Source organism: Saimiri boliviensis, chromosome 11 (genome assembly GCF_048565385.1).
Source record: "Saimiri boliviensis isolate mSaiBol1 chromosome 11, mSaiBol1.pri, whole genome shotgun sequence".
In the NCBI taxonomy this organism is placed as follows: Eukaryota; Metazoa; Chordata; class Mammalia; order Primates; family Cebidae; genus Saimiri; species Saimiri boliviensis.
Genome location: NC_133459.1, coordinates 46,103,575 through 46,129,048, shown reverse-complemented (window position 1 = coordinate 46,129,048; position 25,474 = coordinate 46,103,575). Strand labels below are relative to the sequence as shown.

General features: G+C 50.1%; 1 protein-coding gene across 1 annotated transcript; it reads right to left on the bottom strand.

Annotated features, from left to right (window-relative positions):
* Positions 1-21,371: 21,371 nt before the first annotated feature.
* On the bottom strand, positions 21,372-21,956 carry LOC120366075 (V-type proton ATPase subunit e 1-like). Its single transcript, XM_039474502.1, has 2 exons — positions 21,803-21,956; positions 21,372-21,496 (listed from the first exon to the last, which is right to left on the bottom strand). The coding sequence occupies exons 1-2, from the start codon at positions 21,954-21,956 to the stop codon at positions 21,372-21,374; spliced, it is 279 nt and encodes a 92-aa protein (XP_039330436.1).
* Between the last annotated feature and the right edge of the window lie 3,518 nt (positions 21,957-25,474).

Below are 25,474 nucleotides of genomic sequence, written 5' to 3'. Positions count from 1 at the left end.
AAACTCCGGAGTCAGGCAGCCCTCAGTCCAAACACTGATGCCCCAGTCTCACTGAGGAATGGCCTTGGCCAGTCACCTTCCATCTCTGAGTCTCAGCTTCCTCCTCCTCCAAGCGAGTTTAATCATTCCTTCCTCTTGGGGTCAAGGTGGAGCTCCCAGCACGGTGCCTGACACACAGTAGGCCCTCAACAAACAGCAACTAAAAGAACGATATGAGGCTCTCTAGGCCTGGCACGGTGGCTTATGCCTATAATCCCAGCACTTTCGAAGGCTGAAGCAGGCAGACAGCTTGAGCTCAGGAGTTTGAGACCAGCCTGGGTAACACGGCAAAACCCCACCTCTACAAAAAAAAAAAAAAAAATTAGCTGGGTGTGGTGGCTCACACCTGTAGTCCCAGCTACTTGGGAGGCTGAGGTGAGAGGATCACCTGAGCCTGGGAGGTGGAGGTTGCAGTGAGCAGAGATGGCACCACTGCACTCAAGCCTGGGTGACAGAGGGAGACCCTGTCTCAAAAAAAAAAAAAAAAGAAGTCTCTGGGTACAAAGTTGCAAAACCACTGCCTATTTTCGACATTGGCAAACAGGATGGGGAGTGTAAAGGGGCAGAATTTTAATTCTTAGAGACATAGATCTGAATCCTGGTCCCGTTCTTTACTAGCTGTGAAACCTTAGGGAAGTACATGAACCTCTCTGGTTTCCTAATGTGTTCATTCCAGGCATTCTTAATAATATCAATCTTGAAGAGTTGTTGCATGGACTAAAGGAGGTAACAGACATGAAAGTGCTTTGTATACGAATGTGGGCGATTATTATTATTATGACCATTCATAAAACCCGGGTGGAACGTCCTGCTATAGGCAAGTTCTCTCCCACCCCACCGGCAGTCCAGGGGCTGGCCCAGTGCTTTGTTCCCAGGAAGGGCATAGCTGGAGGGGCCAGCTGGGTTGGGGCAGAGGCCAGGGCGGGCTCCTCACTCCCACCATCTGCACCACGGGGTCGGCCCATCTGTCCAGCAGTGGGCACATATGTGGCCTCATCTGAGGGTATGAGGTCATCAGGGTCAAGAAGGAGAAAATTGGGGGCAGATGAGGAGAAGATTCCAGCTTATTTTTAGAAAACAGGGAAAGAGAGGAACACAGGAAGGGCCTTGTTCCTCAGCATTTCCACCATGTGATGGCAGGCGGGAGGGCGGGCAGGCAGCCAGGCCAGGGCTGGGGACAAAGATGGGTCCACTTCTGCGGCTGCTGCCAAAACCACCACAGGGTGGCCATCCCCGCCCACCCCACCAGCCTAGGCCTGGTCCCAGACCCGCACCCTGCCCCTTGAGCGACGCCTCTCTTCCCAGACAAAACTGAATTTGAATGGTAAATCAGATTGAATTTTTAAATTAATTGATTTACTGATTGATTGATTGATTGATTGATTTTTTTTGAGACGGAGTTTCACTCTTGTTACCAGGCTGGAGTGCAATGGCGCGATCTCGGCTCACCACAACCTCCGCCTCCTGGGTTCAGGCAATTCTCCTGCGTCAGCCTCCTGAGTAGCTGGGATTACAGGCACGCGCCACCATGCCCAGCTAATTTTTAGTATTTTTATTAGAGACGGGGTTTCACCATGTTGACCAGGATGGTCTCGATCTCTTGACCTCATGATCCACCTGCCTCGGCCTCCCAAAGTGCTGGGATTACAGGCAATTGATTTATTTTTAAATTAATTTTAAAGCATTATAAAGAACCAAGATTCCAAATTCCATCCTTCAAACATGCATCGAGCAGCTATTCTGTGCTATTTCTGTGTCAGGCACTGTGAACAAAATTAATAAACTTAACAAGGTCCAAGTTGGTGGAAGAGCCTCTAATTCCAGTAGGAAAGAAGGACTGGAAGCTCCATGAAAGTACAGACTATGCCTGTCGTGCTCACAGCTGTATTTCCAGTGCCCAGCACATAGGCAGCGCTCAGTAAGCACCTTCAGAATCAGTTGCAACTATCCAACCCAAGGCAGGCTGAGGGGTTGTATGAAGATGCAGACACACAGCAAAAGGGGCCTGCAAAGACTGCCAATACCAGCTGTGTGATCTAGGAAGGCTCCCAGAAGAGTCGTCAATTGTGAGCTTAGAAGGCTGGGAGGAGGTGATGGGGTATACGGTAGAAGCATAATGTAGGAGGTGGGGAAGTTTAAACCACGCATGAGACATGCAAGTGGGAGAAGCAGACACGGGGCAGAAATGGATGGGTTTGGGAACTGCGTCCCCCTCTGCACCTTCAACCTCAGGTGACTGCACAGCCCAGCCCTGTCACTGCAGCATTCTCACTTCCAGCCCCAGCTATATCCAGTGGGAATTCTTGTAATATGGACCCCAGGACCCTAAAGGAAACTGCATCAGTCCAGAGGTGTTGAGCTAGCAGGACCATATCTGGGCTTGAGGAGGGACCCGCTAGTTGCAGTGTAAAGAGCCCAAGGGGTGGAATCTGAGGGCAGCAAGGCCAATGAGCCCTCGCAGGATGGGGCCTGCACAAAGTAGGGCATGGCACACAGTAGGCCCATAAGACATACAAATCTCCTCCTCCCAATCCTCCCTCGGGTCTCAAAGTCCTGGAACCTCTTGGGGTTAACCTGTTCTGGGTCCTAACAGGTGGCACTACAGAGTGATTAAGATGGTGACTGTTGCCACCCATTAAGAGCATTAATAGGGTGAGCCAGACTGCTGAGACGTGAATCCTGGCTCTTCCCTTTCCTGTGGTTTAGGGTCCGTTGCTTTCCCTATCTTGCCTCCATTTCTTTGTCTGCAGGATGGATGTAGCTATAGTCTGTAACACACAGGCTTGTTGTGAGAATGAGTCAATCTATATAAAGCACTCTAAATGGTGCCTGGCACTCAGTTTTAGCTGTGCCACTATCAGCCTACAGCAGGTTGTGTGCAGCAGAGGGTCTGGGGAAGAGTGGGTCGAGCGTGCACAGCCCTCTTCAGCAGGACTCTTGCTGGACGGTGGAGCAACCAGAGGGTGGTGGGTTTGGTGTCAATGAAGAGACTGGGCTAGGCCCAAGAAAGTTGGAGGCCTGCTCCTCGTCAGTGAGATCAGCCCAAGGCTGGATGTCAGCAGGTCCCGCGCTGTGAGCATCTTTGTGGCTCCCGTGAGCGTCTTTGGGAAGAGCATGGTATTGTTACCAAAAGAGATACACACACCAATGGAACAGAACAGAGGTCTCAGAAATAACGCCACACACCTACAACCATCTTTGACAAACCTAACAAAAACAAGCAATGGGGAAAGGATTTCCTATTTAATAAATGGTTTTGGGAAAATTGGCTAGCCATATGCAGAAAAACTGAAACTGGATCCCTTCCTTATACCTTACACAAAAATTAACTCAAGATGGATTAAAGACTTAAATATAAGACCTAAAACCATAAAAACCCTAGAAGAAAACCTAGGCAATACCTTTCAGGACATAGGCATGGGCAAAAACTTCATGACTAAAATACCAAAAGCAAAGGCAACCAAAACCAAAATTGACAAATGGGATCTAATTAAACTAAAGAGCTTCTGCACAGCAAAAGAAACTATCATCAGAGTGAGCAGGCAAACAACAGAATGGCAGAAAAGTTTTGCAATCTATCCATCTAATAAAGAGCTAATAGCCAGAATCTACAAAGAACTTAAACAAATTTACAAGAAAACAACAAACAACCCCATTAAAAAGTGGGCAAAGGATATGAAAAGACAATTCTCAAAAGAAGACATTTATGTGGCCAACAAACATATTTTAAAAAGCTCATCATCACTGTTCATTAGAGAAATGCAAATCAAAACCACAATGAGATACCATCTCATACCAGTTAGAATGGCGATCATTAAAAAGTCAGGCAACAGCAGATGCTGAAGAAGATGTGGAGAAACAGGAATGCTTTTACACTGTTGGTAGGAGTGTAATTAGTTCAACCATTGTGGAAGACAGTGTGGCGCTTCCTCAAGGACCTAGAACCAGAAATACCATTTGACCAGCAATCCTATTATTGGGTATATGCCCAAGAGCTTATAAATCATTCTACTATAAAGACACATGCACACATATGTTCACTGTGGCACTGTTTACAATAGCAAAGACTTGGAACTAACCCAAATGCCCATCAGTGATAGACTGGATAAAGAAAATGTGGCACATATACACCATGGAATACTATGCAGCCATAAAAAGGAAGAGTTCATGTCCTTTGCAGGGACATGGGTGAAGCTGGAAACCATCATTCTCAGCAAACTAACACAAGAACAGTAAACCAGACATCACATGTTCTCACTCATAAGTGGGAGTTGAACAATGAGAACACATGGACACAGGGAGGGGAACATCACACACCAGGGCCTGTCAGGGGAGGGGGGTCTAGGGCAGGGTTAGCCTTAGGAGAAATACTCAATGCAGATGACAGGTTGATGGGTGCAGCAAACCACCATGGCACATGTATACCTATGTAACAAACTTGAATGTTCTGCACATGTATCCCAGAACTTAAAGTGTAACAACAATGAAAAATGACCAGAATTTTCCAAATTGCTTGCTTTGCCATTCTCAGCCCCCTCCTCAGCCTCTGTCCTCAAACTCTTCAGTAGAACTTTGAAAAGTATCAGGAACAAGAAGGTGTAAGTCTACAGCCCCCAGAGAGAAGTGTTAATCTCAAGTCCATGTGGCTGCACACCTGCCAGAGCTGCCAGTGAAGTGTGAGAGAGTGTGGGGTGTGTGTGTGCACACATGTGCACATGTGAGCATGTATGTGTCCCTGACGAGAGTATAACTTGGACAGACACAGGTGCTGATGTGCATGTCAGCGAGGGGCTGTGTGAACACAGTGGTCATGGCCACGCCTCTGTGTGATTGTGCGCATGTCAGTGTGCCTGTGCCTGCATCTACCATGGATGTGTTCCCATGTGAACAGCAGCCTGGCCACAAAAGGCACAAGAGATGGCTGGCGTACATTATGCATTTAACAGCCTGGTGCCCAGTGAGTGTTTATCAAGTGTGATTTCTATGTCCATTTACCTAAGTGTGTAAATACACTAAACACACTTGACAGTGTGTACAGTTTGGCTGTGTGTGACTCCTACACCCGTGCTTCCTGACAGGTCCAAAGGAACTCCTAGCAGGGGCAGCTGAAGGCTGAGAGGCAAGTTCCCAGCTGCTACCCAAGGATCTTCTCCAGATCTTCCAGAGCGCTGTTGTGGGAGGCCAGAGACCAAGCTCCTAGCTCTAGTCTTGCAGCAGTTAATGAGAGTCTGTTCCTTTCTGGGCCTCAGTTTCTCCATCTTTGTCGAAAGGAGCAGCCTGAATCTCTTAGGGGTTCCCCACTCTGAAGACCCCTGTCTCCATAGAGGAAGGTAATTGGGACCAGCTGCCACTCAAGCAAGCATGGAGACATTGGGGAGGGGGGTCGCTGGGCTTTCCCAGCCGCCGGACACTGCCCCGTGGCTTATGTCAAATTGTCAGACCCAATCCTGCCTTCCTCCTGGGCAGGTCTGCCTTCAATGGACGTCAGAGAGGTGGCCTGTCCAGCCACTGTGTTTACAGTGCTCAGACGCCGCCGGGAACCTGATCCAGGCATTCCAGGGTGGGCAGCCCCACTGGGCCTGCGCTGTGTCCACACTCATTTCCTGGAGAATGAACACGGCTGGCCCGCCCAGTTCGCTGGGTCCAGCTGCCCAGCTATCCTCCCACAGAAGGCCCAGCTCTTACAGGCAGGCACCTTGAATGGCTGCAGATGGCACCAGGGCCCAGGGAACCAGCAGCAGGTCTGGGTGAGGGTGCAGGGTGCAGAGGGAGAAAGGAGGAGTATCCTTGCTCCAGACAGGTTCTCACCATTCCTTCAAGTGAGGGTGCTCTCCGGCCCCCTCCGCTAGGCGCATGCGCCCTGCCGCCTTGCTGTGCCCTGCCCGCCGCCTTGTGCCTTGCCCGCCGCCTTGTGTCCTGCCTGCCGCCTTGTGCCCTGCCCGCCGCCTTGCTGTGCCCTGCCCGCCGCCTTGTGCCCTGCCCGCCGCCTTGCTGTGCCCTGCCCGCCGCCTTGTGCCCTGCCCGCCGCCTTGCTGTGCCCTGCCCGCCGCCTTGTGCCCTGCCCGCCGCCTTGCTGTGCCCTGCCCGCCGCCTTGTGCCCTGCCCGCCGCCTTGCTGTGCCCTGCCCGCCGCCTTGTGCCCTGCCCGCCGCCTTGCTGTGCCCTGCCCGCCGCCTTGTGCCCTGCCCGCCGCCTTGCTGTGCCCTGCCGGCCGCCTTGTGCCCTGCCCGCCGCCTTGCTGTGCCCTGCCCGCCGCCTTGTGCCCTGCCCGCCGCCTTGCTGTGCCCTGCCCGCCGCCCTGTGCCCTGCCCGCCGCCTTGCTGTGCCCTGCCCGCCGCCTTGTGCCCTGCCCGCCGCCTTATTGACTGAGGCACACATTTACTCACTCACTCAGTTCTCTCCATCAGGGTATTTTCAGCAAACCCTATGGCCCTTGGGCTAGATCTGGTCTCCACCTGCAAGCTAAGATTGCTCTTTACATTTGTAAATGTTTGAGGGGAAATTTAAAAAAGAAGATTTTGAGACACATGAAAATTATATGAAATTCAAATTTCAGTCCATAAACAAAGCTTTTGTCCATAAACAAGTTTCACTGGAACACAGCCACGCTCATTCATATTTCCGTATTGTCTGTGGCTGCTCTGAATCATTGTGACAGAGACCATATGGCCTGCAGAGCTGAGATATTTACTATATGACCCTTCACAGAAAATGTTTGCCAACCTCTGATCTAAATTATTCATGAGCGGCAGTATAAATCCCAGGTCTCAATCATGGGAACCCACATAGGAACAAGAGGGTGCAAGAAATGTCACTTGCTTTGTTTCCTGTAACTTAATTTCTTACCCCAAGTTTCTGGGGTCATTCCCCATTTCTGGAATCTTACATGATGTCAAGATGTGGGGCCCAGGCAGGGAAGGGCACTTAGTCCCTGAGAATTGACCCACGTTGCTTACACCTGAGAAACCCCGCTTCACCCTGCCTATCCGGCTGCCTCTGCCACCAAAATGGCAGCATTTCCTGGATGCGCCCACACCCCCTCCTCCCAGGGTGCTTGTTACCTCCGCAGCAAAGCTGCCTGGAACACAGAGACCTGGTCCTGTCTCCTCCTCCCTTTTGTGTTTCTTAGAGATGCTCTCATTTATCCCTCTTCTCCCCTTTACTTCCTCTGTAAACGTTCTCAATTTTAAAAGCTCAGAGATTTGCAGAACAAAGGCCAGAAAGTCTTGCAGGCTTTCTGTGTCCTGCCTGTCACATACCTCCCCTAGGGCAATGAGCTCAGAGCCAGGGGCCTGGGAGAAGGAGGAGGGCCTAGGAGGAAGGACAAACAGACCCAATAGAAACTTAAAATCCAGCCAGACATGCATTCATTCACTTTCTACTCCATTATCTCCAAAAGGTCATTCCCTCATCCCCTGACTCACTCCTTCTGTCATTCCTTGTGGAACACCCAAGACCCTCATCAGACTCAAAAGGAAGACAGATGAGCCAGGCGCAGTCCAGCCTCACGTTGTCCACAGTCCAAGGCAATGGCTGACAATAATTGTTTAACAACTGGCTCTTTCGGAGGAAAATGCTCTTTATCTGTAGCATTTGCTGATTTCTGTGATGTTAATATCCCGCCATGGCCAATTTCAAGCTACTCACACAAGACCACTGAACATAGACTTGGGGAGAGATGTGTGCCATCAACTCTCACAGCTGGTAGGAGCCAGCTCTGGCACACCATTGCTCCCAGGGGATTCAGACACACAAACAGACATCGCACACACTTCAGTAGTTGTGAAATGAGAAAAGCAAAGGGGCAGTGGGAGCACAGAGGAAGAGCACCAACCCTGGTTTGGAGGGTCCATCCCCGAGGGCTTCTTAGAGGAGGCGGCATTAGAACTGAACCCCAGAGGAAGAGCAGGAGTTTGCTGGGCAAAGACGGGAGGAAAGATCTTCACGAGCAGCTCACTCCACCTGTTTCTGCTACTTCTGCACTCCTAGGTAACCCCCACAGCCTGAGCCAAACTTTTATATACAATTTGGCATCATATTTCTCCAGAGGCTCCAAAAGTTCTTAAAGCCAGGAAGCAACGGCATGGGCCACATGAGGCTGGTTGAGGGAGCTGGCTGGAGCCACGTGAAGGTTATGGCCTGTGATTGATGTGCTATTGCTCCTGATTATCCCTGCTCCAGCTTCCTGCCCGTAGGAGGATTTACATTGCCAAGGGACTTGCAGGGTCTTCAGTGGGCTGAGTTTACATGGGACCCAGCCACACCTCTTGCTTTGGCCAGTGAACTATGAGTGGAAGGGACATTAAGAGCTACTGTGTGGTTCACCTATTTCGCCTTTTGCTCTCTGCCCTGAGTATGTCACGCCCCAAATAGGGACAGCTGCTTCACAAAACTCCTGGAATAAAGAGGACACATGGAGCAGAGCCACAGTCAACCCACAGCCACCGCAGGCAGGATGTCATGTGGGCAGGAAGTCAACTTTTGTTATTGTAAAGCCACCGTGCCATGGTGGGTCTATTACCACAGCGTAATCTAGAAAAAAACTGACTAATACTCAACCCATCCCCATTCAGAACTGGCACATGCCCCAACATCCCCTTGGCGAGCCCACAGAGACACACTGAGTTTCCACATCTCCTCCAGTCTTGAACAATGGTTGACGCGACACAGGCTGATGAGGCAAGTCTGGAGTCCCTGACATGTCCACAGTTCTCTACAGCTCGAGGGTCACCCCATGGTCCCAGGAAAAGCAAAAGGACTCACTTAGTAGTGACTTCTCCAGTTCAATTCTCCCCATCTAACAGTAGTGACTTGTAAATTTCTCTCTTGGTATCAAAAAAAAAAAAAAAATGCTCTCAGTCTCAACCCAAAATCACCGCAGACATTAAAAACTCCTATTTGAGAAACAGACCAAATGCAAAAAACCTTCTGTCCAAGCATGGAGTCAGGGTGAGGTCAACAGGAAGTGGACTCTGTGCTGGGCAATGCCTGGGGCAAACCAGAGTCAGACACAGCCATCCCTCAGGGAGCTCCCAGGCTGGCGGAGCCAACAGACACAAGGACAAATAAATAAACACATGCAATTGACTGGGATTCTCACCTGCTTTTCAAAGTGCTGTGGGATCACAGGGGTGGCAACAATGAACTCTACCTAGACAGCCAGCAATCTTTATGGGGAAGGGATAAAGAGTTGGATGGTGGGTGATGATGGATGGATAAGGGAGAGAAGGAGAAAAGAAAATAAAATCCACCCGGAAGGATCAGAGGACCTTTCACAACGGACATCTGCACCAGACCTGGAAAATGAGAACATCATCAGGTAAAGAATACGGACAGAAGAGATGGTGCTCTACACGGGAAGAAAGCCCTCGTGAAGACAGGAAGAAATGAGGTTCACTGACCTAGGGCAGGACACAGGCAAGAAATACAATGGGCGACCACGGCACACTGGAAGGAGAAGTGACTGGGAGTCAGACAGAGTGCTGGCCTCAGTGTCACCACTTTCTGGCTGTGTCACTTTGGGCAAGTTACTTAACCTCTCTGTGTTTGTGCTACTATCAAAACCAACTGCAGCTGGGCGCGGTGGCTCAAGCCTGTAATCCCAGCACTTTGGGAGGCCGAGGCAGGTGGATCACGAGGTCAAGAGATCGAGACCATCCTAGTCAACATGGTGAAACCCCGTCTCTACTAAAAATACAAAAAATTAGCTGGGCATGGTGGCACATGCCTGTAATCCCAGCTACTCAGGAGGCTGAGGCAGGAGAATTGCCTGAACCCAGGAGGCGGAGGTTGCCGTGAGCCGAGATCGCGCCATTGCACTCCAGCCTGGGCAACAAGAGCGAAACCCCGTCTCAAAAAAAAAAAAAAAAAACAACAACTGCAACTTGGGAGTAATAACCCTTTCTTGCAAGGTGTTTGAGGCATTTTAGTGAGATGATATAAGCAAAGCATCCAACACACTATCGTGGAATTAATGATGGCTCCCTCTTGCTTCTCCCAGGGTCTGGGCCCTGTGGTGGTAGGGCTCTGCCTCCTGGCTAAGACCACCACTTCCTCCCTGTTCCGGGACTTTGCTTCACAAAAGTCTTTCCCCAAGGGCCCTCTCTGCCCTCCTGCCCCTTCAACCACTCCACTCCAGTCCCTGCACTTAATTGTCCTACGTGCACCAGTCAGCCCAGGATGCTCGCCAGGCTCTAGAGTGAGGCTGCTGGATCTCATGCCCCAAGGAAGACACAGGCAGATAGTACAAAGGTCAGGTGGAAACGTCAGAAGGGGCCAGGCCCTGCCCTTGGCTGCCACCCTTGCTATCTCGCCTCTCCTGGACTATGATGTCCCTGATGCTATTCCTGGTCTTGAGGCCAGCTTCCTGTCCCACTCCCTCTAGTGCAGCTATCCCCATGAGATGGGAAAAGCCAAACAGCAAGTAACTAAATTAGAAGCAAATCCTCATTACAAATGTTACGGACACTCAGGCCAGGGCCCAGGAAGGGAGGTGATTCAGGATTTGGGAATGTCATTCAAGGCCTTTCAGAATTTAGTATGCACTCAATTAATAGTTTTTAGCAAATGCATACCTGTCTCTGCTCACCTCCCCTGTTGCTCACACAGTCCTGTCCTCCAGTCCACTGAGCCACCTGTGACTCAGTCTGCTTGCAACAATTAGACCTCTGCTTCTGCTGTTCCTCCGCCTGCAGCATGGACCCTGCCCCCTGCTCTTGTTTGCTGAACTCTGCCTCAGCCTTCAGAGTCTGGCTTAGACATCACTTTTCCCAGGAAGACTCCCGTGCATTCCTACGGCTTCCCCGCCATCCCAGTCGCAGGTCTTACCTACCGTGCAGACTGCATTTGGGCGGTCTCTGTGCATTTCTGACCCCCTCATTGGACTGTGAGCTCCTCCAAGGACAAAGATGGGGTCCCTAGCACCCAGCAAGGGATCGGGCCTAGAGGACGGACTCTGAGTATGATGAGTGAATACATGTATTTTCAGGTCAGGTCATCCCCAGGAGCTGGGTTCTCTGGGGAGAAAGGGAACGAAGTCAGGAGAGCAGTAGCCCTCCAGGCCACCAGGAGCGCCAGACAGAAGTTAGGCAGGAATCCTGCTGAATGCCTCCCTCTCCCCCTGGTGGTCCAAGCAAATTACTGCAGATTCTTATGGACTCCCCAAGATGCGGCTCAGTTTTGGGACAGTCTGGGCTGAATTCTGAGACCACAGAATCCTGGAATATTAGAGCCAGAGAGATTTTACATCTCTGAGAGCTTGAGCACCATGCCTGTCCCCATTTAACAGATAGACAAATTGAGGTCCGGAGAGAGAATGTTGACTGCCAAAGGAAAATCCAGCTGGAGCAAGAACCCAGATCTCCTAAGGAATATGAAAAACAGTTTGAGGACAGGAATGTTCAAAGCGATGAGACTTCCAGCCTGCAGGGCTGTCTGATTGGCCCCTGGGTTCTATTTTGTCTCTTCAGGCTGCATGCAGCCAGACCTGGGCACCGGCTATCACTTGTCAGATACTTGGCAATTAATTTGCCCTAAATCTTCTCTTTTAATGCCATTGTATGCTCTGGAAGGCCAGTTGGGATTTGACTCTGTCCATGACTGGTAGTATAACTTCAGACAAGTTGCCTCTCCCTCTCTGCTATTGGTTTTCTCAGTTACTACTAGAGGGTAGGCTCAACCAAGAGTAGCAAATAGGTTTTCCTTCGGTACCAACCTTGATTAGTAGTGGCTGCTTCCGAAGATCTGTAAGGGCAGGGTGCTGTGAATGATTAGGCAATGCCTGTCATGGGACCAGGGAGCAGCTTTGCACTCTTCAGAGTCACCTAGATCTATAAACGTCAAACACTGATCAGGGTTCCTAAGGCCCTGAGCCCTTTCTAGCTCTCACCATCTGGATTTCTTCTTCCCCCTGTCTTTACTGCAACCATCAAAAGTGGTATCAACATCCATGTTGGATACAGAGTTTTCAGAGATAATCTCACAAGATCCCTGTCCTTGAGAAGCTCATAGTTTGGTAAGACATTTGCCCAAGTTCACACACAAACATGTGCTGTTTTCCAACTGAGCAGCAGTCTTAGGGAGAAGGGTCAGGACTCTGATGCCTCAGTGATTGCAAGAACCCTCTTGACCAGCCATTCATCATCCCTCACTCCCCACCCACTCACAGGCATTTGCTGTGGTGGTGAAGATTTCAGCCCTGGAGCCTTGGTTAATGCACAGGCTCTGCTCCTTCCCAATGATGTGATCTCAGGCAAGTTATTTGCCCTCTCTGTCCCTCCATTTCCTTATCTGTAACATGGCCTAGTGGGATTGCCATGTGGAGTTAAGTACAGGTAAATCGCCTGGCATGGAGTAGCCCTCACCAAAGATGAGCTGGCTGGCTGGGCATGGTGGCTCACACCTGTAATCCCAGCACTTTGGGAGGCCCAGGTGGGCAGATCTTGAGTCCAGGAGTTCAAAACCAGCCTGGCTAACATGGTGAAACCCCATCTCTACTAAAAATACAAAAATTAGCTTGGTGTGTTAGCGTATGCCTATAATCCCAGCTGAGGCACAAGAATCACTTGAACCTGGGAGGCGGAGGCTGCAATGAGCCAAGATCATGCCACCGCACTCTAGCCTGGGCAACAGAGCAAGACTCTGTCTCAAAACAAACAAACAAACAAAAAACTGAGCTGACAATATGACTCTCATTTAAAGTCTCCTCCTTATCATTCCCCTGGCCCTGCACCCTGGGGAGATAGACATCTGTTCCCACTGCCCAAGGACAGCTCTCTAGGGAAGAAAGCCACCAATACAGCCCCGCCCAGGCTTCTGGGACTGACACGTGGCACCTCCACCTGCTGCTCCTGTGAACATGGACTGGCCATGGTGGCCTGACTCCAAAGCCTATGTCCCAGACCAGCTTCTCCAAGGGAGTTTCCAGATCCCTGGAGGAAAGAAAGTGAGACTGTGTGGGGGTGCCCCTGCCTCCCTAGCCTGGTTGCATACCCATACGCAGAGGGGCCTGGACAGGGATCTGTCCCTTCCCTCCTGGGAGAGCCCACCTCTGCGCAACCAACCTCAACTCTCCCCTATGTGGGTCTGAATGTTTGCTCTTCCACCTCTCCCGGAATCATTAAACATTCTGCAGTGGAAACACGGCGGGTCACGTGGCGAGCACAGCTCGCCAACCTTGGCACTTCTCCTCTGATCCCGTTTGTTTTTCTAATATAAAACTAATATGACATAATGTATAATCTAATTTGGAAATTACCATTTGCTTGGCTGGCCCACACTGCCAGCCAATACCAACAGCAAGAGAAATTATTTAAGAATGTTTCTTTTCCTTCAGAACACGGCTGATAATTTATTTTTCCGTCAGAAGATTACTTTTCTCTTTACGACATTTCCTGCCCGTGTGATCTGCGTTAACGTTCAATAAAATGGTCTGTGCCTAATGTAAGGAGGTGAGTCAACACGATTTTCTTCCCCTGAATGAGGGGAGGGTGTCAATTGTGGTCAGTAATGGGCTCAGACCTGCTGCCCAGTCACAGGTGCCAAGGGAGATTTCAGTGGCAAGGACTGAGCAGATCTCAGGAAGTCACCTGCCCTCTGTCCAGTAAGCCAGCCCTGAAGGTTGCCTATAGGTCCACGGTACCGCAGGACCCACTGGCCTCTCGGGGAATGAGTAATGCCCATTTGGCATTCCTGGGCAAGAGGACTTAGCACCAGGGCGGACTGTACACTGAGATTGTGTGTTACTGAAATTCAGGCTTCCAACCTGTCTACACCTGCGTCTCCACTGCAATGAAGTACCTCTTCTTTTGCACTGCCACACGTTCAGACACACACAGGTTCATTATGCACCATCTCACCTACACCTTCTGTACGATGCAGCTCAGGCCAACTCATTCCTTCATCTTTTTTTCAGTAAGAATTTCATAGGCACAGCTGGCTCCTCAAGTTAGAGCTGGTTTCAAATCCTGGCTTGGATGCTTAATGACTCCATAACCTAAAACAACTTTCTTCATCTTTGTGAGCCTCTGTGAATCTCATCTGGAAAATGGGGGTAATAACAGTGCCAACCTCATTGGGTTTTATAAAGATAAAATGTGATGAAGTACGTAAAGGGTTTCTTAAGCCAGTGCCTTGCACACAGTGAAAGCTCACTGTGGTTACTGTCGCTATTAGCCTCTGAACAGTCTTGTTCTGCTGGGGACCAGAGTTCCTGGTCTTGATCAAGAGAGTTCCTGTCCCAGGGAAAGACTTGGATTTTGGAGACCAGGCTTGTGCTGTGGGGCTAGTGCCTTGCTCTGAGAATTAACTAACTCAACACATCGGTCATCGCTCACCACTAACTTGCTGCCAGCGCTGAGCAGCTCACCCTTCGAAGGTCTGGTCACTGTAAGAATGCATCTCCATCCCAAATATTTTGCAACCAGGGATACCGGAGGAGACTTTTTCCTTCCTCCCCAATACATACTGGGGAGAAGGGACAGAAACAGTTCTCTCAAATCTTCTCCCCATCTGCCTATGACCATTCTCCCCTGACCTGAGAAACTCAATCTCCAAGTTAGAGAGTTTATTTACCCAGAGGAGCGAGAGGTCCGATTTCTTCCTGGATGTTGCAAGACTGAACTGATGGGTGTTTTGGTGAAAGAGAGAAGTTAACCATTCACTTTGCTGTGAGACTACCTCTTTTGGTGACGCTCACCTGGGAATGCTGGGCAGGGTGGAGGGCGCGTCTCCAAGTACGTAGCCTCATCATTAATTTCACCAAGTTAAGTGGTTGTTTTGGTTTCATAGTGTCGAGGCAACGGGCTCTTCATGGAATTGACTGAATGTTTAGACACAGCCTCTCCTGCTTGAGTGGTTGTTTGACAGAACGGAGTGGGTGTTTTGTTACTGCTTGGTGACCAATTTGACCTGTTGCTTTTGCATAGTTTGACTGGGTTGACTGCTTGTTTAGCTGTGGTGATTGGTGGTTTCACCAAGTACACCAGTTATTCTGTCACGGTTGGACCCATTTGACTGGCTGTTTAGGTTGGGTAGGTGTTTTGCCATTCATTAACCGTGTGGACTGGGTTTGATGGAAATGACTGGATGTTTGAGTGAATTAATCCAAATATTTTGAAGTTGTATGAGGCCATCGATTGGTTGTTTACAACAGCTGGATGTGTTGCTATTACTTGACCCAGCTGACCCACCGTTCTGGCATTGTTTGACCTAATGGCTAGTTGTTGAGTTGGTCTGGTGTTTTGGCTTTGTTTAACTCTAAAGACAGGCTGTTTAAGAGTTGTTTGATCAAGTTGATTGGTTGTTTGACTGAGTTGAACAATTGCTTTGCTATGACTTGACCACAGTGACTTGTTATTCAAACTAAGTGGATGTTTTGTTATAGTTTGACCCAGTTGTTTTGAAGGTACCCATTGCTTGGGCTAAGTGGATAGGTGGTTTTGGCACTGTTCAGACCAGCCGACTGATGTTTGGCCACGCTGACCAGTAGTTTGGGCTGGTTGCCCATTTCTGCTGTTGTTTGGCCAACTTGACTTAGGGTCTGACTGACTCCGTCAGGCATTTAGACAGGGTTTCCAATGCTGACCAGGTTTTGATCGAGTTGCCTGGCTGCTTGGTCTCAAACCAAAAGAAGCTGGGGTGGCCAGCTCAGACCTGTACTTACAGAGAAGCCACACTGGGAGGCTCCCTGGAGCGGGACTGAGAAGGAAAAGGGGGTCGAAGGGGGTGGACCCCAAGTCTGGCAGGCAGGTGAGAACAGAAAGGCTGGCGGTAAAGCAGCTGCTGCGTGCAAGAGCTCAGGAGCTGTGGTCTCGGAGCCGGGAGACGAATGCGTTTGGCAGAACACTTCAAGAATGCAACCTCTGGGTTAAGTGGTTGAAATTAGGCCCAACGGGGCTGTTTTACTGAGAATTTACAGTCGCTCGTAGAACTCAGCCCTGATCAAGTAAGAGTCCCTCCTGCCAAGATGGAGATTTGCTCCCCAGCCAAGGGGATTCACTGACAAAAACACACCTCTCCCTGCCTTTGATTAGCCCTCATCTGTGCACCTCCAAGTGGTGACCACACGGATGCTAATGTTTGTTCTCCCGGTGGGTGGGTGCCTCTCCCTGAAATCCACGGCTGGTGCAGGGAGGACTTTTCTCCCCGTTGGCTTCCTGGCGGAGGCTTCAGCAGAGTCAGGGCCGCCTACGCCGTGTGTGATGTGAGTGGCGCCACCGAAACCTCGGTCCCGCTGGCGGGTCATGAGAGCGGAAATGCCCACGTTATGCACTCAGCACACCAGATATCAGGGCTGGAGGGGGCTTTAGAGAGGAGCCAGACTGGCCCCCTCGCTTTACACATAGGGAAACCAAGTCACAGAGACAGAAAGAGACTTTCTGAGCTGGGCTTTATACACTCCAAGTTATTAACCCTTTGCAGTGTAGATAGGTTGAAACTGGAAAGCCCTAATCAGGGAGCCAAGGGAAAGAGTCATTTCTGGAGGAAGAGAAGAGGAAAGGGTGTAGCCAGGATGGGGCTGAAAGAGGGCCCAGCTCTCTAATTCAGTGTGTGTTTTCATGCAAGTCCCTTCAGGCAAGGACCAGCGAGCCATTGCTGAAGAAACATCCAAGGTTAGAAGTTCTGGTCAGTGAGGCTTAGAGGTTCGCAGTACTTGGGCCTCCCACCTCTGTTTCCACAATAGGAGTGGCATCTCAGGGCACGAAGATGATGGTCTCAGCAGGCTCCACGTGGAGTTCAAGGTCAAGGTTAATAGGTGAATAATAAAGGGAGCCACAGCCAGGAGGGAAAGGTTCATCAAGCCATGTCCTGGGAAAAACTGATGTAGGAGGAATGGCTGTCCTTTCTAGGGCACACAAGGCATGAAAGATGGGGTCACTGCCTAGAAATCACAGACTTTCAGTGGACAGGTGGGGTAGATAAGCTTAATGAGTGTCACAGAGAGAAAAACAGTATGGCACCCAGTATGTACTTGAAAACGTTTCTGAATAAAATTACAAGGAAGCAGAATACAAAGAAGATCTTTGACAAAACTACTACAAGCCAGCAAGAGAGAACTCTCAGTCACTGGAGGCTTGCAGCCAGAATTCTGTGTTGGGTAAATAGCTCATCAGATGAGTTGGAGACAACAGACTTGCTACCTCCTCGCAGAGCACCATTAAGGCAGCCTCAGTGGTGCTTCCTTACTCTGGCATTGTCATCTTGCACTGAGCTTGGGTGCCACTATGACCTCCAGATTTTTTTCAAACAAAACCTGTGAAACAGGACTCACCGCCCTATACTCAAATTGTCATTTTTAAGATCCATGTTTTCAAACACTGAATCTTTGTGCATCGCTTTCAGCCAACCAGCATCTCTACTCTCGCTCCAGCTCCATGAAACACAACCAAAAGCAGCCCAGCAGCCCAGTGAGGACAGAGCCTTGCAGTACCTAACTGTAGACCTACCTTGGATACACTCAGACTCTGAAAGGCAAGGGAGCCAGAAGGCCACTCAGCAACAATTTGACAACTGCAAACCGTTTGTTTTTAAATGCTGCCTTCCATTTGGTGTGGACCAGCCTGAGTCCCTTGGCTGATTCTAAGAAGGCATCAGAGGAAGACAGGAAGGGGAGTCAGCAGGCCCGCCAGGACATTGAGCCTCCTGCCAGGGACTCCAAGGAAATACTGGAGAAGGATGGATATGTGATCAGCCTCCATGATCCCCAGAAGCCTTGGCCAGACAAAGACATATTATGCCACTGCACAGTGGGTCCCAGGCCTCTGCCTTCTATCTAGCCAGCCTAGGGAGGCAGTGTAAGAACTCACAGGACACCAGCAGGGCCCTACTCATACTCCCTCCTGCAGGAAGCCGCCTTTCCAAATAGCCAGGGCCTCATCAGACCCACACAGCACCAGGGCCACTCAGGGGTGGATAACAGAGGATCAGAGAAGGTCAGGCTTGCTGTAGATTCTGCTGGAAGGCATTTCGGGCAAAGGAGCAATCATCATGCAATTGTCAAGAGGCTGTTCCTGGGACCACGTCCCATTAACCCTCCGGGTGACCTGCGTTGTGCCACCTGACCTTGCTTGGCCTCCTCTTTACAGCTCCTCAAGTAGGAAAAGTCAGGGCTGGGAAAGACTCTAGAAATCTCGCAGTCCCACCCCCTCAGTTCGCAGGCAGGAAGACTAGCCCAGCAAGTCAGCGGCAGATCTGAAGCTGTCCCCAGCCGCCAGCCCACTCTCTTGCCGCCTGTACACTCTAGGCCATCACCTCTAAAGCTTTAGAAGCCTGAAGACTAAACACAGTTTATGCCTTTGCTCGGGCTGCCATAAAAAGCACTACAGACTGGGTGGCTTCACAAACAGAAATGGATTGTCCCACAGTTTTGGAGGCTAGAAGTCCAAAATCCAGGTATGGGCATGGTGGGTTCCTTCCGAGGCTATAAGGAAGAATCTGTTCCTTGCCTCTCCCCCAGCTTCTGGGGGCTTGCCGGCAATCTTTGGAGTCCTGGGCTTGAGGAGGCATCACCCCAATCCCTGCCTTCATCTTCACATGGCATTCTCCCTAGGTGCCTGTCTCTGTCAGTGTGTTCATTCATTTGTTACACATTTGCCCAATTCATTCATCCGTTCATTCAGATGAGTTACTTGCCAATCTATGCGTTCGTTCATTCATTTATGCTACTCGCTGGTTTACATATTGAATCTGTTTCATTTACAAATTCAGTAAACATTTACAATAAATACCTACTAGGTGCTAGACACCATCCCAGGCTTGGGGGATACAGAAGAAAACAAGACGGATAAAAACCTCACCCTCATGCAACTTGCATTCCAGAGAAGAAGGCCAGACAAACCTTGCAAACACTGGCAAATACAAGGAAGAAAATCATCTAGGGCTATGCGATTGAGAACAGCCGGGGTGACGGGGACACCTTTGGCTAGAGGTGACTCCTCTCTCTGGGAAAGTCTTCTGAGAAAATGGCAGTAAGGCTGAGCTCTTAGAGCTGAAAAGTAGTTGCCCATATAAAGACCTGAGGGAAGAGCACACCAGGCAGTGGGAACAGCAAGTAAGAGGCCCTCAGATGAGAGGTGCAGGCTGGCATCCCAGCAGGAAACAGGAGCACACCACAGACAGGAGAATTCAGGCCAGGCACGGTGGTTCACGCTCGTAATCCCAGAACACTGGGAGGTCGAGGTGGGCAAATTGCCTGAGGTCAGGAGTTTGAGACCAGCCTGGTCAACATGGTGAAATCCCATCTCTATGAAAGAAAAATAAAACTTAGCCAGGTATTGTAGCACATGCCTGTAATCCCAGCTACTTGGGAGGCTGAGGCATGAGAATCACTTTAACCCTGAAGGTGAAGGCTGCAGTGAGCCAAGATCATGCTACTACATTCCAGCCTGGGTGACACAGTGAGACTCTGTCTCAAAAAAAAAAAAAAAGGAAGGAAGGAAGGACGGAAGAAGGAAGAAAGGAAGGAAGGAAGGAAGGGAGGGAGGGAGGGAGGGAGGGAGGGAGGGAGGGATTCAAGGAGAGATTCTTTACATTGAGGCTATTGTGAAAGAAACACAAGGAATAGAGCAGTAGCCTTGGACCAGGAGCCACAGAACTGTTATCACCCCGAAGGGAAGAGGGGAAGGAGTGAGAGCTGGCACTTGGAGTCGGCTTCCTTGGGAGGAGTGATGGCCTCTGCTAGAGGCACCAGCCCCAGACACCTATAGGGAGAGAACTGTGGGAATAAAGGCCCTGACCCATACCACTGCTGTCTCTGTGGGTGCCTCACAGTGCCCAAACCTAATCGGAGGCCTGACTCCACAGAGCCCACTGATGGGACACACAGTTCAGCCTCAGGCACAGAGCTGTTTGGAAGAAGGTGATTGTGCCCCTGGAGGGGCCACAGAAGTCCTCGGCCCAGGCAGGAACACCTGGGCAGGCCCTTGTGGCTGCAGCACAGTGGGAGATGGGACAGGAAGGGGCCGCTGGAGGGGCGCAATCATGAGCGCAGGCTGGAACCGGGATTTGATGCTGCCAGGGTTTGGTGGGTGGTGGGGAGAGGCGGACTTCAGTAGCAGAGTGCTGTGGATGTCACAGTCACTGCTCAGCAAGTTCACTTGTCACCCATTCGCTCGTCTTCCTCTCATTGACCTCTCAGCCCTTCTGAGGTTTTAGCAAGCCTCTCCATGCTCAGTCTTCCGTGCTATGCCCATACCAGGCCCCACTCCATGGACTGAGCTAGATGCGTACTGCAGGTACAAACACCCCGCAGAAGCTCACCCCTGGACCAGAAAATACCAGGTCTCTGGTGACTTCTGACACAAGGTGGAGATTGGTAAGGGCCTCAGGGGAGTGCCAGGCCAGTGGGGGATGCTCAGGGTGGGGAGGCCAGGCTGCTTCCAGCTGAAGCAGCTCAGGATCTAGGCCAAGAGACATGATCTCTGACACCAACTCACTGTGTGGCCTTGGGCAAGGTGAACAGCCTGTCTGAGCCTTGTTTCTTCATCTGCAACATGGGGCTGCTAGTTCTGCTGCCCATCCCTCAGGCCTGGTGGAGGTAAAGCAAAAGGTTTCTGAGGCTACAGCAGGAACAAACTAGCTGTTCACCAAACACATTTGTACTTTATCCTGGGTGCACAGCTGGACTGTATTCCGCAGCCTTCCTTGCAGTTAGATGTGGCCACATGACTAGGTTCTATGAAGGACCACTCTCAAGTCAGAAAACCCCCCCTTGTGGTCTTCTATGCCTCTGCTCCCTGCCCCCAGCAGCTGAGCACAGAGGACCAGCACCCCAGCAGATGGCAGAGCCACCAAATGCAAGGCCTCTGGGTCCCTGAATCACCACATGGAGCAAGAACACTTGCATTAGACTTTGTTTTATTCTGGAAGCAGAAAAATATTTTATTCCAAGAGATGGAAGAGGTAAGAAGTTCATCCTGAAAATATACTTTGGTGTTAACTGTGTGGTGAAACAGCCTCTCTCCGAGCATGCTCTCCTACTGGCTGCCCATTGGAGTCTTGTTTATCTTGCAGCAGTTTTTAAATGCTTCCCTGATTCCCATGTTACGAGAAGACAGTCGCCATCTTCAAATCCACAGATTCCAAGGAGAGAATAAAATAGTTTCAGAAAAGCATCATCTCTCAGAAGAGTGCATAAACATTTCGTGGCATCAGTACAGCTTAGGTTAGGTAGACACATAAGTCAAAGTGTAAAAAAAGTGAAGGAAGAAATAGGACAAGATACTCAGATATGGTGCCACCATTTAAGGCAGCTGATGCCGGAAACAGGAAAGTCAAGAAAGAAGGTTTCCATCTGGAGGAGATTTTGCATCTAGAAGGAATTCTCTTCTCGTAACCTCAGCGGCTAGCACTATAGAGCATGTCTTCTTCCTCAAGGAAATAATGCTTCAGATACCAGCTGGTTTCATTTTCCAACTGTGGTCCAAAGAGAGGACTGAGATGAGAAAGAATTGCAATCAGCCGAAAGAGACAGCAGTAGCTGGGTGCGGTGGCCCACACCTGTAATCTCAGCACTTTGGGAGGCAGAAGTGAGAGGAACACTTGAGCCCAGGCGTTCAAGACCAGCCTGGGCAACATGGTAAAACGCCATCTCTACATAAAATACCAAAAATTTAGCCAGCCATGGTGGTATGTTGTCCCAGCTACCCAAGAAACTAAGGTGGGATAGGGATCCTGAGCCTGGGAGGTTGAGGCCGCAGTGAGCCAAGATCACATCACTACACTGCAGCCTAAGCAACAGAGTGAGACCCTATCTCAAAAGAAAAAAAAAAAAAAAGAGCAGCAAATTGAATAGGTCACCAACAGGATGATGATAACTACCCTGCTAAGACTCTTAGGGATGAACCAGGAAACGAAGAAACTGACGAAGCCCCAGAACATACTTATCATGATGAGAGGCACCGTGAGGCCATGATGTGCCATGATTGCCCTGGAGCAACTAGACTCAACATGAGCAAGAAGCCAACTGTCGGGTTAAGCCACAGAAATGTGGGAGCTGGATCAATTGCAGCAGCTTGGGTAGCCTTCACTAACATGGAGGCTGTAAGGGCTGTCTTAATGTGAGGGAATGCTGAGTACCCTGTGGGAGTAGGAGGAAGTAAGGTCAGAGGGGAAGCAGGAGCCCAGTCACGCAGGGGCATGGCAAGGAATTTGGACTGCAGTGTAATTAGTGAGGTTTAAAGCAAGAGAATATTCTATCCCAATCCCTAATCCACTCCATCACCTAGCCTGGCCCATCCACAGCAGCCTAAGAAGTTGATTCAGTTGCTAAACCTTGAGGTTCCATCCCTGCTTGAGGTAATGCACATGCCACGTAAGCCTCAGTCTCTCTGGGAAGGCAGTTTGGGGAAGAAGCCCAATCCAGGGACAAGTTCTAAGGGCAACCGGCAGGAGGAGCCTCTGCCCAAGGGGCAAAGGTGAGGAGTTATTTAGGGTAAAACAAGAGGTAGTCCCTGTGCACCCCAAATGCCTACCTGAGCCCACTGCAAAGGGGGACTCAGCTACTCAGACCATCCAAGTGAAGGGATTCTCAGGGACACATGGCCTTCATGGACAGATGAGAAAATCAAGAGTCGGGACCGTAGAACGCCCAGAGTCCTACGGTGAGACAGGAGTGGGGCTGCCAGGAGCCAGCCTGGGAGTGCAAGGACCTGGTGCCAAAACCAGCTCTTCTGTATTCTGCCTGTGACCTTGAGAATCAGAAGAACCACCTTGAATGGAGGTTGTGAGGATTAACTGAGGTCATGTAAGGTGTACCCAATAAATGCCCGGCACGTAGAAGGCACTCTTTACCAGATGCTCAATACGCCACTGCACTTCAGTAGGGACAACCTTGAACTCACCACTGCCCCCTGCTATGGTGGCAAAAACACTTGCCCAGGCTGCCTGAAGTTCGTGCTGGGGACTGGCTATCTCCTTACCCCAAGCACCCGAACAGTTACCTGGGGTTCAACTTAAACGGGAACACTTCTTTTTGTATTCCAAGGACTGCCTTACTAAACTCTGTGAAAAGACGCGGAAGGATGAGACCAGGAGGGGAAAGCAGAGAAGGTGGAGCAAAAAAATAAGGAGAAGGGATGCAGAGGGAGGAAAAGCCAGCTTCTGCTGCTGACAGGCAGCTGCTGGGGACACTGTGTGCCCCTTTTCAAAAAATCACAGGAGACTTTTTTCTCTAGCCTGAAACCAAGGGACCAGCACTTTTTCCAAGCAAAGGTCCTGTGTTTATCTCGTGGGCACAATAAATCACATACCTGCTTGTGTCCCCTCTGCCGGAAGCCTGGAGTGACACAATGACCTGCCTCCACAGCACACAGGGCCCACCTCAGGGCAGGATCGCTGCTTCGGAGCCTCACTCCAGCATCCACCCTGCCTTCCTCCACTCTTTAATCTTTGTCTTGAATGCCTACCCCTAACTGTATTTTCCCATGTTTTAGTATATATTTCCATAGAGATTGCTTTCAGTCTTCTCTGGGGAAAGCTGTGACGGAAGGAGAAAGTGGCTTCATTCTCTGCTCTGCTTAGACCAGCAGGACTCTCCTCCCTCAACGAGTCGTCTGCCTCCATGAACGCAGCCGGTGAGCTGGCCAGCTTCCTGGCATGGATGTGCAGCTGTCGGCTTGCTCTGAACTGAGGTCCCCAAAAGATCCCCAGACCATCAGTTGAGCTCACAGAAGATCACCCTCCAGGGGGCCCTTGAGCAAACCTTGGGGGGCAGGGGAAAGGAGGGGGATGTGACTCAGCCAGAAACTGGAAACCCCCCATGTCCCCAAGCACCTCCACAACCTCCAAAGCCAGCCCTGTGCTCTTAGCTGATGCCAAGAGCTACCAATACCTCCCACTCCCACTACCAATACCTCCCACCCCCATTCAGGTCCAAGGCCGTGGATTTGGCTGGGTTCCTCTACCCCTCCTTTTCGGGTGGGGAGTTGACATGTTATGGGAAACATTCTCTCTGACCCTTCTCTAAGATGCCTGAGTAGCCCCTAAACCAATCCCTTCCCTACTCTGGGATGAAATTCCCATCTTTAACATGCAGGTAGGTGAGGGATACCCTCCAAAGGTCATACCAGCTCAGCTCCCTGCCATCCAGCAGCCACTAACGATTTCCTGAGTACCAGCTCTGCGCCTGGCCCAGGTCTGGGGATCTTTTGGGGACCTCAGTTCAGAGCAAGCCGACAGCTGCACATCCATGCCAGGAAGCTGGCCAGCTCAGAGGCTGCATCCATGGAGGCAGTCAAGGGAGGAGAGTCCTGCTGGTCTAAGCAGAGCGGAGAACGAGGCCACTTTCTCCTTCCTTCAGAGCTTTCCCCGCTGACCAGAAGGAAGAGCCTGTTCACACAGAGAGAGAGATGTGGCGATACCGCGAGCTGGCAGGGCAATAAGGACATGAGGGTTTGGCACTGTTAGAGCAAAGAGGACAGTCTGACTGGCTGCTTAGGGGGTCAGAGGCTTCCCAGAGGAGGGGACATTTGGTCAGGGCCATAAAGGGTAAGAATTGGCCAGAATCGTAGAAAAAAAATTAAGAACTTTTCTATAGCACTTTATTTGTTCACTTCCAGAATCTCTTTTTATCTTTCAGACTCACGACTTGTGGGATTTAGAATATGTAAATGTTTAGCTCCGGGAGTTTCTTTAGACATTATTCTCATTTTCCGATGGAGATTATTAAGGCCCAGAGAGGGGAAGGGACCACCCCAAGGTCACACAGCAGGAGATTAATGAGCAGATCTTGAAATCGGAATCGCTGGACTTCCAGCCTAACGTCCCCACCACAATAACTCATTCACCCCCTTTTCCTTTTCCAACCACCATCTGGCCTGACCAACTGCCCTTTCCCTCCCAGCCAGACTCAGGACAAGTTTTATAGGGAGGTAACTGACTGGGGTGGGGGTTAGGGAGTAGAAGGGAGAGTTTAACCCCACAATGTTTTCATACTTGGGATCTGAAAACACGATTTCCCCAGCAAAGAAGCTTAGCGTAAAGCGGAAAATCGGCTTGGAAGGATGTGATATCATTTATAACAGTACATTAAATGCAAGCTGAGAACCTGATATATTTTAGGAACATTCAGCACACTCTAGACTAATAAACATTTTACAATATTATTGCACATGTTCATTTCACTTTGTACAAATAATCATTCCCTTCACATCTAATAAGTCTGTTTGACACATAAGTGGTCTTGGGCAAACACCTCAGAGGGCCTTGTTTTTCTGTGCATTGATCATTTATTTGTGTAGCCCGTTGGGACAGTGACTAATGATTTTGAGGGTTTAAACATCCTCAAACATCGTCTTTGTCTCCCTGCCTGTTATCGTATAAATGTAAAATAATTTCATCTTGGCCCCAGAATGTATTGTTTTTCATGTATGAAAAATGCCTGTCCCTTCCCTGCCTGGCGTGGCATCAATCAGTTTAAAAACATATTTGGAGGAGCCCTG